The 12,712-nt window shown below is 44.8% G+C and overlaps 1 protein-coding gene across 1 annotated transcript in view; it reads right to left on the reverse strand.

Moving 5' to 3' along the window:
- rock2a (rho-associated, coiled-coil containing protein kinase 2a) overlaps nucleotides 1–12,712 on the reverse strand; it is a 91,271-nt gene that overhangs the window by 13,650 nt on the left and 64,909 nt on the right. Inside the window, exons 10-17 of the mRNA XM_063183503.1 lie at nucleotides 12,574–12,631; nucleotides 11,139–11,276; nucleotides 8,246–8,381; nucleotides 7,564–7,655; nucleotides 6,296–6,542; nucleotides 5,171–5,277; nucleotides 4,274–4,433; nucleotides 2,568–2,728 (exon numbers count right to left, since the gene is read on the reverse strand). Coding sequence (XP_063039573.1) covers nucleotides 2,568–2,728; nucleotides 4,274–4,433; nucleotides 5,171–5,277; nucleotides 6,296–6,542; nucleotides 7,564–7,655; nucleotides 8,246–8,381; nucleotides 11,139–11,276; nucleotides 12,574–12,631 — 1,099 coding nt within the window. The remainder of the gene's footprint in view (nucleotides 1–2,567; nucleotides 2,729–4,273; nucleotides 4,434–5,170; nucleotides 5,278–6,295; nucleotides 6,543–7,563; nucleotides 7,656–8,245; nucleotides 8,382–11,138; nucleotides 11,277–12,573; nucleotides 12,632–12,712) is intronic.

Below are 12,712 nucleotides of genomic sequence, written 5' to 3' on the forward strand. Positions count from 1 at the left end.
TCAGTCACTTCAGTCATGATGACGCCTCCATGTAAAATTAGTGTCAGACCCAAACAAATCAGTTTCGCTGTTTACACAGCCATGACTGTCTGTACTCTTCTCACCAGTTTAACAGGTTAAGAATATCAAACACATCACACTCGCACTCACCAGGCTGTCAGAAACAGAGAGCTCAACAACAAGACTCATAGCCAGCGTCAACAATATAATCTAATCTTCTCATCTACTCAACTGTGTGTGTGTGTGTGTGTGTGTGTGTACTGTATGCCTTTGGGTGCGAGTATGTGTGTGTGTGTGTGTGTGTGTGTGTGTGTGTGTGTGTGTGTGTACTGTATGCCTTTGGGTGCGAGTATGTGTGTGTGTGTGTGTGTGTGTGTGTGTGTGTGTGTGTGTGTGTGTGTGTGTGTGTGTGCGTGCGTGCGTGCGCGCGTGCGCGTGTATTGTTCTCCAGTTTCCCAGACAGCAGCTCTGTTCACTAACAGCCTCTTGGTATGCTGGGGTGGGCTACAGTTACAGTGCCAAGCATGGTTGGACAGTAACAGGTAAACAAAACAATGGGCAGAAAAGACATTTGTGATTCCCCAGAGGCAGCCATCCTGACATTCCCCACTTAATATTAGCGCGGCTCTGTGTGTGGTGTCCCGGCCTGGATAAATTGTTGCTGGAACGTCAGTGGGCGACAGGCCTTCCCTCAGTCTCCCAAATCCCAGGTGGCTCCGGTCGGCGCAAACATGCGAAGCACACTCGAGATATTGTGTACAGAAGCTAGCTCCTGCTAGCATAAACATGCCCCAACATAGTCGCGTGCCTAACATACACACGTGTCCATTCATCTCCACTGGGCCCTTGCAGGTGTGTACTTCAACAGCCATAAACATGTACAGTATAATCAGAGATTCTTGAAGTATATAGAGATATGCCACTGTAATAGGTTGCTATGAGCACCTAACATGACCAGGTTTCGGTCTGCCTAAATGGGCGTGTCATAATACTCCTAGCATTGAATAGAACAGTCCTTAGGTCTGCCTAGAGGGGGATTACACCCCCCCTCCCCCTTGCAATAATAGAACCCGGAAACAATGGGCCAATGGAACCTCTCTCTCTCTACTCTCTCTGGTATAATGGCCTGTCTGCCGTGAGCGTACAGTTGATTCTTTAAAAAGATAGACAAACAGGCACTGACAATGGAAAGCCATCCATGACTCCAATTATAATGGGGACTGTTTCTTTGACGTTTCTTTGTTCAAACATCTAAATGATCTAACATTTTCCCTTACATCTCTTTGGAGGTAGCCTATTTGATGATTCACCAATACGCTTAATTAGGTGAAAAGGCGTCAGCAGGTTTTCACTTTGGCGTTGCTTTCTTTCATTCAATGACTACTACATAATTCATGGCCATAAGATGTATTTTTCAGCAAACTGTATTTACTTACTACTTTGATAAAAATGTGTCATCTGTACAGGCTTGTCTTTGCATGCATTCTACTGTACATGGATCCTGCTTCAATCTCAAAATGTGGCCCAGATCAGCTGGAATTTGCCTCATCAGTGTGAAACTGTATCGTTGAGATGTCGGAACAACGGTCGCTCTGGAGAAAAATGATGTCGCCATCACAACAGCAGAAGCCTTTAGGAAGAGCAAAACCTAGTCCCTGTCTGACTAATATTCTCAGGCCCAAAAGCTGGGGCCCAGCAGAGAAAGCATAATGCCGTGTCCAGACCAAGAGCGAACTACGCTGCCTGGTAGCGTGGGTAGCAGAAGAAGTTTCGCCTTGAATACGCTGTATTCGCTCGAGACGCAGCATTGACATGTTTGATGCAGCTAATCACATAACGGCTCTGGCTTGACAGCATGGGACATTCGGAGATATGAACGTTCCGATTGGTTGCCGCCGAACAGCGTCAGAGCGAATTCGCCTGCGATTAGATTTAGTTTAATCTTCAAAATTCGCTCTGGTAGCGCAAGAAGCTTCGCTCCTGGCGAATTCGCTTTGGTAGCGCAGGTCGCGTGCCCTCCATAGAGAAATAATGACTTCCGTCGCTTCGTTCGCTCCGTTCGCTCTTGGTCTGTACACGGCATTAGCCACTGATTGTACTGCAACACCACACACAATCCTCCTCGCTGAGCTCGTCCTGGTGTGTGTGTTAGGGATGCAAACGATTAATCGATTAAAAAATATTAATCACGATTAATCGACAATTCAACTGAGAAGAGACCCAGGTGAAATAGGTATGTGAAGAGTGTGTGTGAAGAGGGGTGTGAATAGTGGGAATATTTAAATCACCTTTGGATTAAACAATTGAAATAGCATTAATTCAAATGTGGTATTTTATCTACATTTTTCATTAAAATGTTTAGATTTAGTAGGTTTCGGGGATTTCGGGGGGAAAACGCTGCTTATCAATTAATCGTAAGTCGATCGATAAGGCTATCAACTAATGATTAATGAATGAATCGATAATTTGCATCCCTAGTGTGTGTGCACTGAAGTCAATTGCTTTCAATCTCCTAATGCATATGCATAGTGTAAATTGTACATGATGCATAGTGACATGCGTCCTACCTCCTCGGTGAGCTTGTCCTTGTGTCTGCGCAGCTCGTCGAGTTTCTGCAGCGCCTGCTTGTAGTCGCAGTCCAGCATGGAGGAGTGCTTCTCCTGCTCCAGGAGCATGTTCTCCACGCGCTGCTTAGACGAGCGCTCATCAGACAGCTTCTGCTCCAGGTCTGTAGAGACACACACACACACACACACACACACACACACACACACACACACACACACACACACACACACACACACACACACACACACACACACACACACACACACACACACACACACAAATACATAGATATACAGTTATGTACATACACACACACACTGTTATTCCAACACACAGATATGCAATCTCTCTCTCTCACACACACACACACCGCAGTCATCTCTCTCTCTCACACACACACACACACAGCAGTCATACACACAGCACGCACATACACATACATGCAGCGACATGCACACGTGCAGGTACTGTAAATACACACACTCGTACAAACACAGCCTGATAAATAAGCAACCATAAACAAGAATTGCAGGCCAAATCCAGCAATGGCTGTCTCGATACACACACGCACACACGCACACACACCGTGCACGACAAACCCATAATCCATAAATAAGCAGTGACTGGATGTATTTATTATACGTCTTAACAGCAGTTTTCACTCCCACACACGCACTCCCACACACTGACACCATGTTGATTTTAGGATTTTGCTGACGAGGGAGATGTCAATGCTCTTTTGTTTTCTTTTGCATGTCCCCTTGTCCCCAGAGAGGGAACACCGCCACCTCCCCACCTCCTCATCATCCTCCACCACCCCTCTTCCCACACATTTTTTTTTGCAGTATGCCTGGGGTGGGCTCTTCACTAGTCGTGAGGTCTTACAACACCCCCCCCTTCCCACATGTTTTTTTTGCAGTATGCTTGGGGTAGACCCTTTAATTTGGGCATTTGTCCCTGGTTGATTAGTTTACCATCTCCTCCCTTCCTCTCATAGCCACCCACCATGGCCTCGGACTTGGCTCCCTCACCGGACAACTCCTCATCCTCTCCCCACTCACCTCTCCTCCCCCACTTTCCCTCTTATTCCTAACTCTCCACTCCTTCTCATCCTCCACCTCACCCTTTATGGTTTCCAACTTGGCTATCGTGATGGACAACCCCCCACCCCCCCCCCCCCTCCCCCACTGTATCCTCTTCCATCTTCTATCTCTTCTCCCCTCCTACTCCACTAATTCCTCCTCTCACCATTGCCCTCCTTCTCCTCCTATTCCTCTCCTAATCCTTCTCCTTCTCCTACTACTCTTCCCTCAGTGGATTCGCTGATCTTGTTTTTGGTGGCCTCACCCATTACCTTACATTACATTACATTACATTACATTGCATTACATTACATTACATTACATTACATTGCATTTGGCAGATGCTTTTTTCAATCAAAGCGACTTAGAATCGAGCCCATCTCACTCTCTTCTTCTCCCATCTCCCTCACCTCTTGCATATACTGTACACATGTGCATATTGCCAATGTCTATGCTTCTCTGTACACATGTGCATATTGCCAATGTCTATGCTTCTCTGTACACATGTGCATATTGCCAATGTCTATGCTTCTCTGTACACATGTGCATATTGCCAATGTCTATGCTTCTCTGTACACATGTGCATATTGTATTGCCAATGTCTATGCTTCTCATCGGCTTACCCTTCATGGCCTCTGACTTGGCTCCCTCTATGGATTCGCTGATCTTGTTCTTGTCTGCGAGGCGCGTCTTGGTGGCCTTGTGGGAGGCCTCCTCCTGCTCCAGACTCTGCTGTAGCACCTTCAGCTTGTACATCATGTCGATCTCCTTGTTGTTCCTCTCCTGTGGGGACAGACACGCGCAGACACACACACGTGCACACACACACACACACGTAGGCACACACACACACACGTAGGCACACACACACACACACGTAGGCACACACACACACACACACACACGTACACACACACACACGTACACACACGTACACACACGTACACACACGTACACACACACACACACACACACACACACACACACACACACACACACACACACACACACACACACACACACACACACACACACACACACACACACACACACACACACACACACACACACACCAGAGGATCAGAGATGGTGGTCATTACACTGCATTAGAGAACACGTAGGAGATGATTTCGACACACACCAGTGACCGAGAATTAAGAGGCAGAAGTGAGAATATGGGCAAAACATAATGAAAACAGCAGACGTAAATTCTACAGTTATTCATGTCGTCTTGCTGTGCAGCTACAAAGAACAAAGATGAGAACGAGAAATGAGCACTTAAAAGTTCAGGGTTGAATATCATTACATAATCAGTAAAGTGCTGATTAATTTCCTTCCTTCTGAATCTGACCCGTCATTATGAGAGAAGGAGACGACAAAGAGCAATGGGTGTGTTTTTGGGAGCTTGAGAAACAGACAAAAAAGTTGACAATTTAACTGTGAAAGGAAAGAGAGGGTCTAAGGGGTTACATGTATGTGTGTGTGTGTGTGTGTCTAAGAGATGAATCAGACTACTCTACCTTCTCCAGATCAGTGAGTTTCTCGTGCAGCTGCCTCTTCTCAGACTCCGCTTTGGACAGAGCCTGCCTCGACTGCTTCACGTCATCCTCCAGACTTGTGATGCGCCCTAAAAAAATAGATAGTGAGAGAGAAAGACAAAGAGGCAGAGAAGAGATCAGATTAGAGTGAGCAAGAGCAAGTGACATTATGTGTACAGCAAGTGACATTATGTGTACAGTATGTATCAGAGTTTGACAGATGGGTGCAACTTGGCTGTGGCTAGTAATAACTTAAAGGGACACTGTGCAGGAAATGGTCAAAAAAGGTACTGCAACTATGCTGCTCATTGAAACTGGGCTGCCTGTTGCCAAATTTGATCTTTGCATGAAAGTTTACTAAGTAATAAACAAATATTTTCTAGTATGGTCCAATTACAGTCATTTTTGCAGCTAAAAATGGCTACTTCTGGAAATTCAAAATGGCGGACCATGGAGAAGATCCCCCTTTCATGAATGAAAAGTGCAATTTTTCCAGTCATAATGAATACTTATAATTTGTTGGTGTTGGTAAGTATTCATGAAAAAGGTAACATTAGTGAATGGACAGCATGAATTCTGGAAATAAACAACTAAAAATCTCACACAGTGTCTCACTAGCCATGTTGGCAGGCAACTTATTCTTGGATATGGCGCATCATAGTTTATCCTATTTTTTGTACATTTATCAGTTGGCTATATTCAAGTTCAAGAAAAACAATACTCAGATTCTATGTACAATATCTAAAATATTTTCACCATGTTCATTGATCTTTCTTCAACAGCTCAGACGCATCATGGTAAAGAAAGTACGCTGACAGCCAAACTGTGGCTAGTAGAAAGGCTGCCTAGCTAGTGACTCAGGAAAACCAATAGCCACAGTGGCCAGTGAGCAAAAAAGTTAACGGCAAGCCCTGGTATGTATGTGTGAACACACAGTCCGCAAGAAGAATCCCAACTATATTGCCCAAAGTGGGTGTGCTGAGCTATACCAAAGATTAAACACGCACTCACAGACTCACGTCTTTGAAGGTGTCAAAGCCCTTTTAGCGAATCCCTCGCTCAACGCACACATATGTACACTCCAATCTCACTAGCCCCCACACACACCTTGCAGGTCTGTGATGGTCTCTGATCCCTGGCTGCAGTCCCTCTTCTCTGCCTCCAGGGCGGCGATGAGGCCGATGTTCTCCTTCTCCAGCTTCAGCTTGCTGTTCTCCAGCAGGCAGCACTTGTCCTGCAGCTCGCGCCCGTTGGCCTCTAGCGTCTGCAGCTGCTTGCTCAGCTCCGTCTGCGACTTGCGCAGTCGTGCCGCCGCGTCCGACTCCGTGCGCAGCTGCGCATTCGCCTCGTCCAGCTGGTAGGGGAGAGGCAGAGGAGAGGAAATGGGATGGAGAGTTAGACGATGAAAATACACATTGTGTAGATATGGCCACACCAACAAAGAAAGCCATGCCTTTCAACTGTATCAGACACCAAAGGCAGGAGGAGAGGAGAGGAGAGGAGAGGAGAGGAGAGGAGAGGAGAGGAGAGGAGAGGAGAGGAGAGGACAGGAGGTAGAGTAAAAATACACTCAGTGCAAGAGGTGAGGAGTTACATGCTTTATGTAAATACAGTAGGTTTGTAATTGAGTGTTAATCTGTGTGTGTGTGTGTGTGTGTGTGTGTGTGTGTGTGTGTGTGTGTGTGTGTGTGTGTGTGTGTGTGTGTGTGTGTGTGTTTGTGTGTGTGAGTGTGTATTGAGACACGTGTCCCACACCCAGTGAAAAACACTTGCTGACGGCCGGCCCGGGTAAGATGTGTGCGTATCAGAAAGTAAATCATTTATCAAATGAGTCATGTAATGAAGGGAACAATCAATATCTGGAGGCAATTATAGACACATTACAGGTCTTACTCATTACCCACTGACGCATACACACACAAACGCACGCACCCCGTGGTCATTGCACAGTGGCTGGTCAGGGTAAGGAAACATTTTCTACACTCCCCCTCTCAGACACGTGTGAAAATCAGCACCCTCCGACAAATGACCACGGGGAATAATCCAAACAGCCTCTCATGCACACAGACACCTGCATGTGATTAGGCTCTCTTTTCTGGCTGATCAACACACACACTATCTACAGTATGCTCAATTGTGATTTACACACATTGTATGAGCGCACGCGCAAACGCAAACGCAAACGCGCACACACACACACGCACACACACACACACACCTTCCCATATATACAGAAGAGAACACATTTCCCTCCCATAGAAATAAATAAATCCACAAACATCCTGCACTGCTCTACCGGTCTTCAGAGTGCTTTATGCATAGACACACAAGAGAGCTGAGCATACAGTACAGTACACAGTCTCAACGGCGCTGACCTGTTTCTGCAGATGAATGTTCTTTTCATTGGAGATGTGAGAGTTCTGGTTCCTCTTTTTCATATCCTCTAGTTGGTCCCTGAGGCCGTTTACTGCAAAAAAGGAGAGGCACATTACACACACACAGGTAAACAAATGCCACCACAGAAAAACTTCACCATTACCCATGGTGCACTCTGGCACCTGTCAATGTACGTAAATACACTTTAAAAAAGACAACTGAAGTCACATAAATACAAAACTAAATGAACAAGGAGCAAAACAATGTGAAAGATATCTGAAGCATACATCTTTACTGGAGGACAATCCCTTCAATATTCAAAATCTCACCGTCTCAAAGGCTGAGAGGTTTTCTAAGGACATGCTGTAATTTCACCAAGCGCACACACAAACTAAAGCTCTTCTTTACTCTGTGCCCTCTCTGCCCAGACAGATTATTTATATTTCAGGATAGAGCTTCAGGACACACAAGATACAAAGAATGAATATAACAAACAAAAAATAAATGAATGGGCAGACGGATGAATAAACTGTAGAAACTGAATGGCTGAATGAATGAATGAATGAATGAATGAATGAATGAATGAATGAATGAATGAATGAATGAATGAATGAACACAGTGCATTATGTATATGAATGAAAGAGGAAATGAATTTCGCAGTTGAATGAGGTGGTGCCCACCTTCGTTCTCGAGGCAGCGTTTGCGGTCGGCCTCGCTCTCGGCCTTGCGGTGGCTCTCTGTGCTCTTGTGCTGCAGCAGGGCCTTCTCCCGCTCCAGCTGGCGCAGCGACGACTCCAGGTTCTTACGGCTGTTGCTCTATGGAGAGACAAGGGGTGCATCCCAATATGTGACCTTGCCTCCTCCACTTGCCTCCTCCACTTGCTTCTCGTCATGATGACATCACCGACAACAGCATTATATTTCAATATCTTGCAAAAGCTCAATTGTAAAGTCTTTTTCTCATTTGCAATTGGGATGGTGAATGAAAAACAGTCCCTCAAAAGTTGTTGTGGCGAGGCTGACAGCTGGGAAACTTTATTGTTTTCTCCACGGAGGAGGGGCCAGGAGGCGGGACGAGGAGACAAGCACAAGTGGAGGAGGCAAGGTCACATATTGGGATGCACCCAAGGGGTGAAAGCAACATGGTTACATACAGTATGCTTACAGGCAGGCTGATAGAGTCACTCAGTAACTGGTCTCTAGCTTCTTATGGCTGTTGCTCTATGGAGAGACATGGGGAGTATGGATGGAGTTACGTTTTTGGCGTTGTCACATAGCATTACTTTACGTCAGCTATCGAAGAAGGATATAAATACTTTCAGCGACATCATATTTGGATACCACAATGTTGATTTCTGCTTTTGATTTTTGAGTTGACCTATGTCGTTTGCAAACAAAAAGCAAAACGTGGCGGCCGAGTCGTGCTGTGTCGAGCTGTACAGGGTGTAAAATGGGCAGTGGAAAAGAGCCAATAGAGCAGGGGTGTCAAACATACGGCCCCCTTTTTTCAACTTTTTTTTTTCATGAAATAACCGAAATGCACAATTACGGCTCTCGGGGCAAAATCGACTGCTCATATATTATAGACCTCATATATAGAGATAAAATGTTAATACTTCTTATTCGTATTGTATTGGTATTGGTTGTAATTAAATAATAAATATAATTCGATTTGTATTGGTTCCTATTAAGCTCAAACTGGAAACAGGATGTTAGAATGCGTGAAAATGCAGGAAATTACATATAAGAAATACAAAATTTTCTGGGGGAAAACCCCCAGACCCCCTGCCAAAATGAACTTGTCCCATATTTAATTAATTGACGGTTGGCAATGAATGAGTGAAGTCAAGGAATCTTTGCATAGGATTATCAGTATTGCATTGCTTTCTACATATTCAACACACGTAAAACTGAACACTAATCCTCTGCTTTACGTTGTTTTTTTTTGCGATGATGTTACTAATGCGGCCCGCTTGAGGTCCACATGGGTTGTATGCGGCCCCCGGACCAAAATGAGTTTGACACCCCTGCTATAGAGTCACTCTGTACTTGTCTATGTTCTTACAGCCGTTGTTCTACAGGAGAGAGGGGGCATAAACCATGGTTACAACCAAGAGTCGTGTCATGTCATTCATAACCTTGTCTCGTCCTAATGGGCCTTTTTCATCTGACACCAGACATTTTGAGTCAATGCACTCAAAGGTACAAGGTACAGTATACGAAACTGGTAGTTATAAATACACTTTGACAGCACCATTTAGGTCAATTAAGTTATCATGTCATAACCTGCTCTGCAACTGTGCAATAATTACAGACTGCGACAGCAATCCCAAGGCCAATTTACTACTGTATGTATGCGCGGTTTGAAAGAACATGATGGGTATATTATTAACACTACGCTATAAGTTCATAATAACAATACTAATAATCAATAATAACATCTACTACAGTGAAACTCCAGCCAGTAGGCCTAAACATAGACAAAGTGCAAGAAAAACTAATTATGAATCTTGTAGCTAGGACTATAAACTCTTTCTTACTCACTGCTGTTGCTCTAAGGAGGGGCACACGGCATGGCACACATGTTTACAGCCAAGTTCAGTTACGTCACGTCATAACCACCCTGCCAAGTTCTCCAGCTGTTCACTCCTTATCAGCATGGCACAGAATAGGAGCGTAAGGTTAAGGAAGAAGAAATCCGCACTCACAAACTGCGTCTCATTATTTATTTATATTACCACCATGTCCAAAAAGCAAACGCGTTTCGGCTAAAAAGCCTTCATCAGACGCACTGATGAAAGCTTTTTAGCCGAAACGCGTTTGCTTTTTGGACATGGTGGTAATATAAATAAATAATGAGACGCAGTTTGTGAGTGCGGATTTCTTCTTCCTTAAGTTGACGCTTTTTATCTCGCACCCAAAAGCTTTTCGGTTTTCCAAGAAGTTGAGCGCGTCCTCTGCCAATAACAGAATAGGAGCGTGCCACAGTAAGGGCAAGGTCCAATCTATAATTTTAATAGTTTATTTCCTAAATGTATGCTGGCCATTAACACATTTGATGGTTGTCATGAATATTGGTCGCGTCTGACTAGAGTATGGTTTTGCGGTCAAAGATGTGTACAATGTCTATGACTGGTGATTCAAAACAGGGCATTTCCATAGGAAGATCCACCTCTTCATGTAGTGTTGGTGTTTCCATATCACGTCATTGGCCATTTTCTTGTTGTTGTTTTCTTCACTATGAAATTGTCTTTATAATCTTTATAAAAGGGGAAAACAGCTCATTCTGATGGGCACCTCCTGGCCACCTCATTGGCCCGCTTCTCCAGATGCATGGTGGCTGGTTCAGCCATTTAAATCAGTTTCTATTTTATTTAGCATATTTTGTTTCTTTCAGCACTGGATGAATGTTCATCACATGCTCCCATGCGATGAACATTGATCAAGTGCTGAAAGCTCCGCCTGCCAAACTCATAGAACCACGGTTACACACAGTACGTAACTCTCGTTTTTGTGTTGTTTTATTCTTGTAGTCTGCAACTAGATGAGTGTTGTTGGTGTGTGGATTCTCACCTCCTCGTCCAGCTCCTTGGTGAGCTTCTCCAGCCGCGTGTTGGCGTTGCGGCAGCGCTGCTCCAGCTCGTCCTTGGCCTGCATCTCTGAACTCAGCTGCTCCTCCAGCACATGCAGCTGCTTCTGCAGAGCCGCAGACTACGCAACACACACACACACGCATAGACACACAATTAATACACCATGTTGTTAACCTTTAAGAGGGTGGGTTTTTGAACATTCTATAAAGAGAATGCATTCTATAACAATGCAAGATTCTAAAATTCCAAATTGTATTGAATGACGCCCAGAATTCTATAGAACTTTCACTGCCCGAACATTCTGTTAATAAGAGCGCGTACACACAGTGCTCAGCTGCTCTTCCAGCGCAAGCAGCTTCTTCTGCAGCGCCATAGACTACAAAACGCACAACACATGACAAACATTAGTCCAAACCTGCACATACACAACATACACATACGGTATGTAAGTAAGTCACACAGCACACATTGCACATATACAAACACATACCGAAGGCACACATAAACTGAATATTCACATGTACCACGCACACACACTAACACACACATGCGCACATTCAAACACAAGGAGTGCATAGTGCATACACAACCACATACTACATGGAAACCACAGGGCAAACTTGGCAGGAGAGCCTCAGGGTCATTGAGGGAACTAGTCTTAAGAAAGATTGATGGGAGTACAAAAAGCAAAGGACATAAAAATGCCACAGCGGCAGTTATTTTACTTTCCCACTTAGATTTTGTCCACCGCCATAACATCTATATTGTGTTATGAGTAATTACCCATAATTACTATGTGAAGTCACACAGTGCGTTGCAAACAAACTCTCGCACAAGTGAAGAAAGAGAAGAAAGTCGAACTTACCACAGAAGCATCCTGTTAGAAGAAAACAAACATAAACACATTAGTGAGAGAGAGAAAGAGAAAGAGAGAGAGAGTGAAAAAAAAACAGAAAACTGAAGGAAAAGTGTTGTTGTTTCTTGTGGGGATTAGCCTCTTGTTTGGCCCCCCTTCACCAAAAGCTCGTTATGTTTGGATGTGTCGTTAAGAAGTCACTCAATTAGTTGTGGATTAACCCTTAATCTCATCCGCCTCAGGGGCCCGGCCAACTTCCATAAGGCTTCGAGGGCCCCGAGCCCCTCCATAACACTGACCATGACGGGGTTAACCCCTGCCGGCCACACGGCCCTATTTCTAACAGTCTGCACTGCAGATTTACAACAGTGCATACAGTGCAAATATGGGAAGTGAGTGACCCGCCATATTTGATCTCTCTTATCTGCTGGCACACTGAAACCAGAAATGGTAAGATTCTTCCTGTATTTCCCCTCTGTTGGAAGCAAATGGGGGGCTGCAGACCAGGTGACACATGTGACCTCATAGGAGGTGTTGGTGATACCGTAAAGGAGGAGACACTTGCCTTTATGGGGTGCTCCTTTTCCACTGCGGAACGATTCAATGCCTTCAGCAGCCTGAGAAGAGAAGAGAAGAGAAGAGAAGAGAAGAGAAGAGAAGAGAAGAGAAGAGAAGAGAAGAGAAGAGAAGAGAAGAGA

The sequence above is a fragment of the Engraulis encrasicolus genome, chromosome 19, assembly GCF_034702125.1.
Source record: "Engraulis encrasicolus isolate BLACKSEA-1 chromosome 19, IST_EnEncr_1.0, whole genome shotgun sequence".
Lineage (NCBI taxonomy): Eukaryota > Metazoa > Chordata > Actinopteri > Clupeiformes > Engraulidae > Engraulis > Engraulis encrasicolus.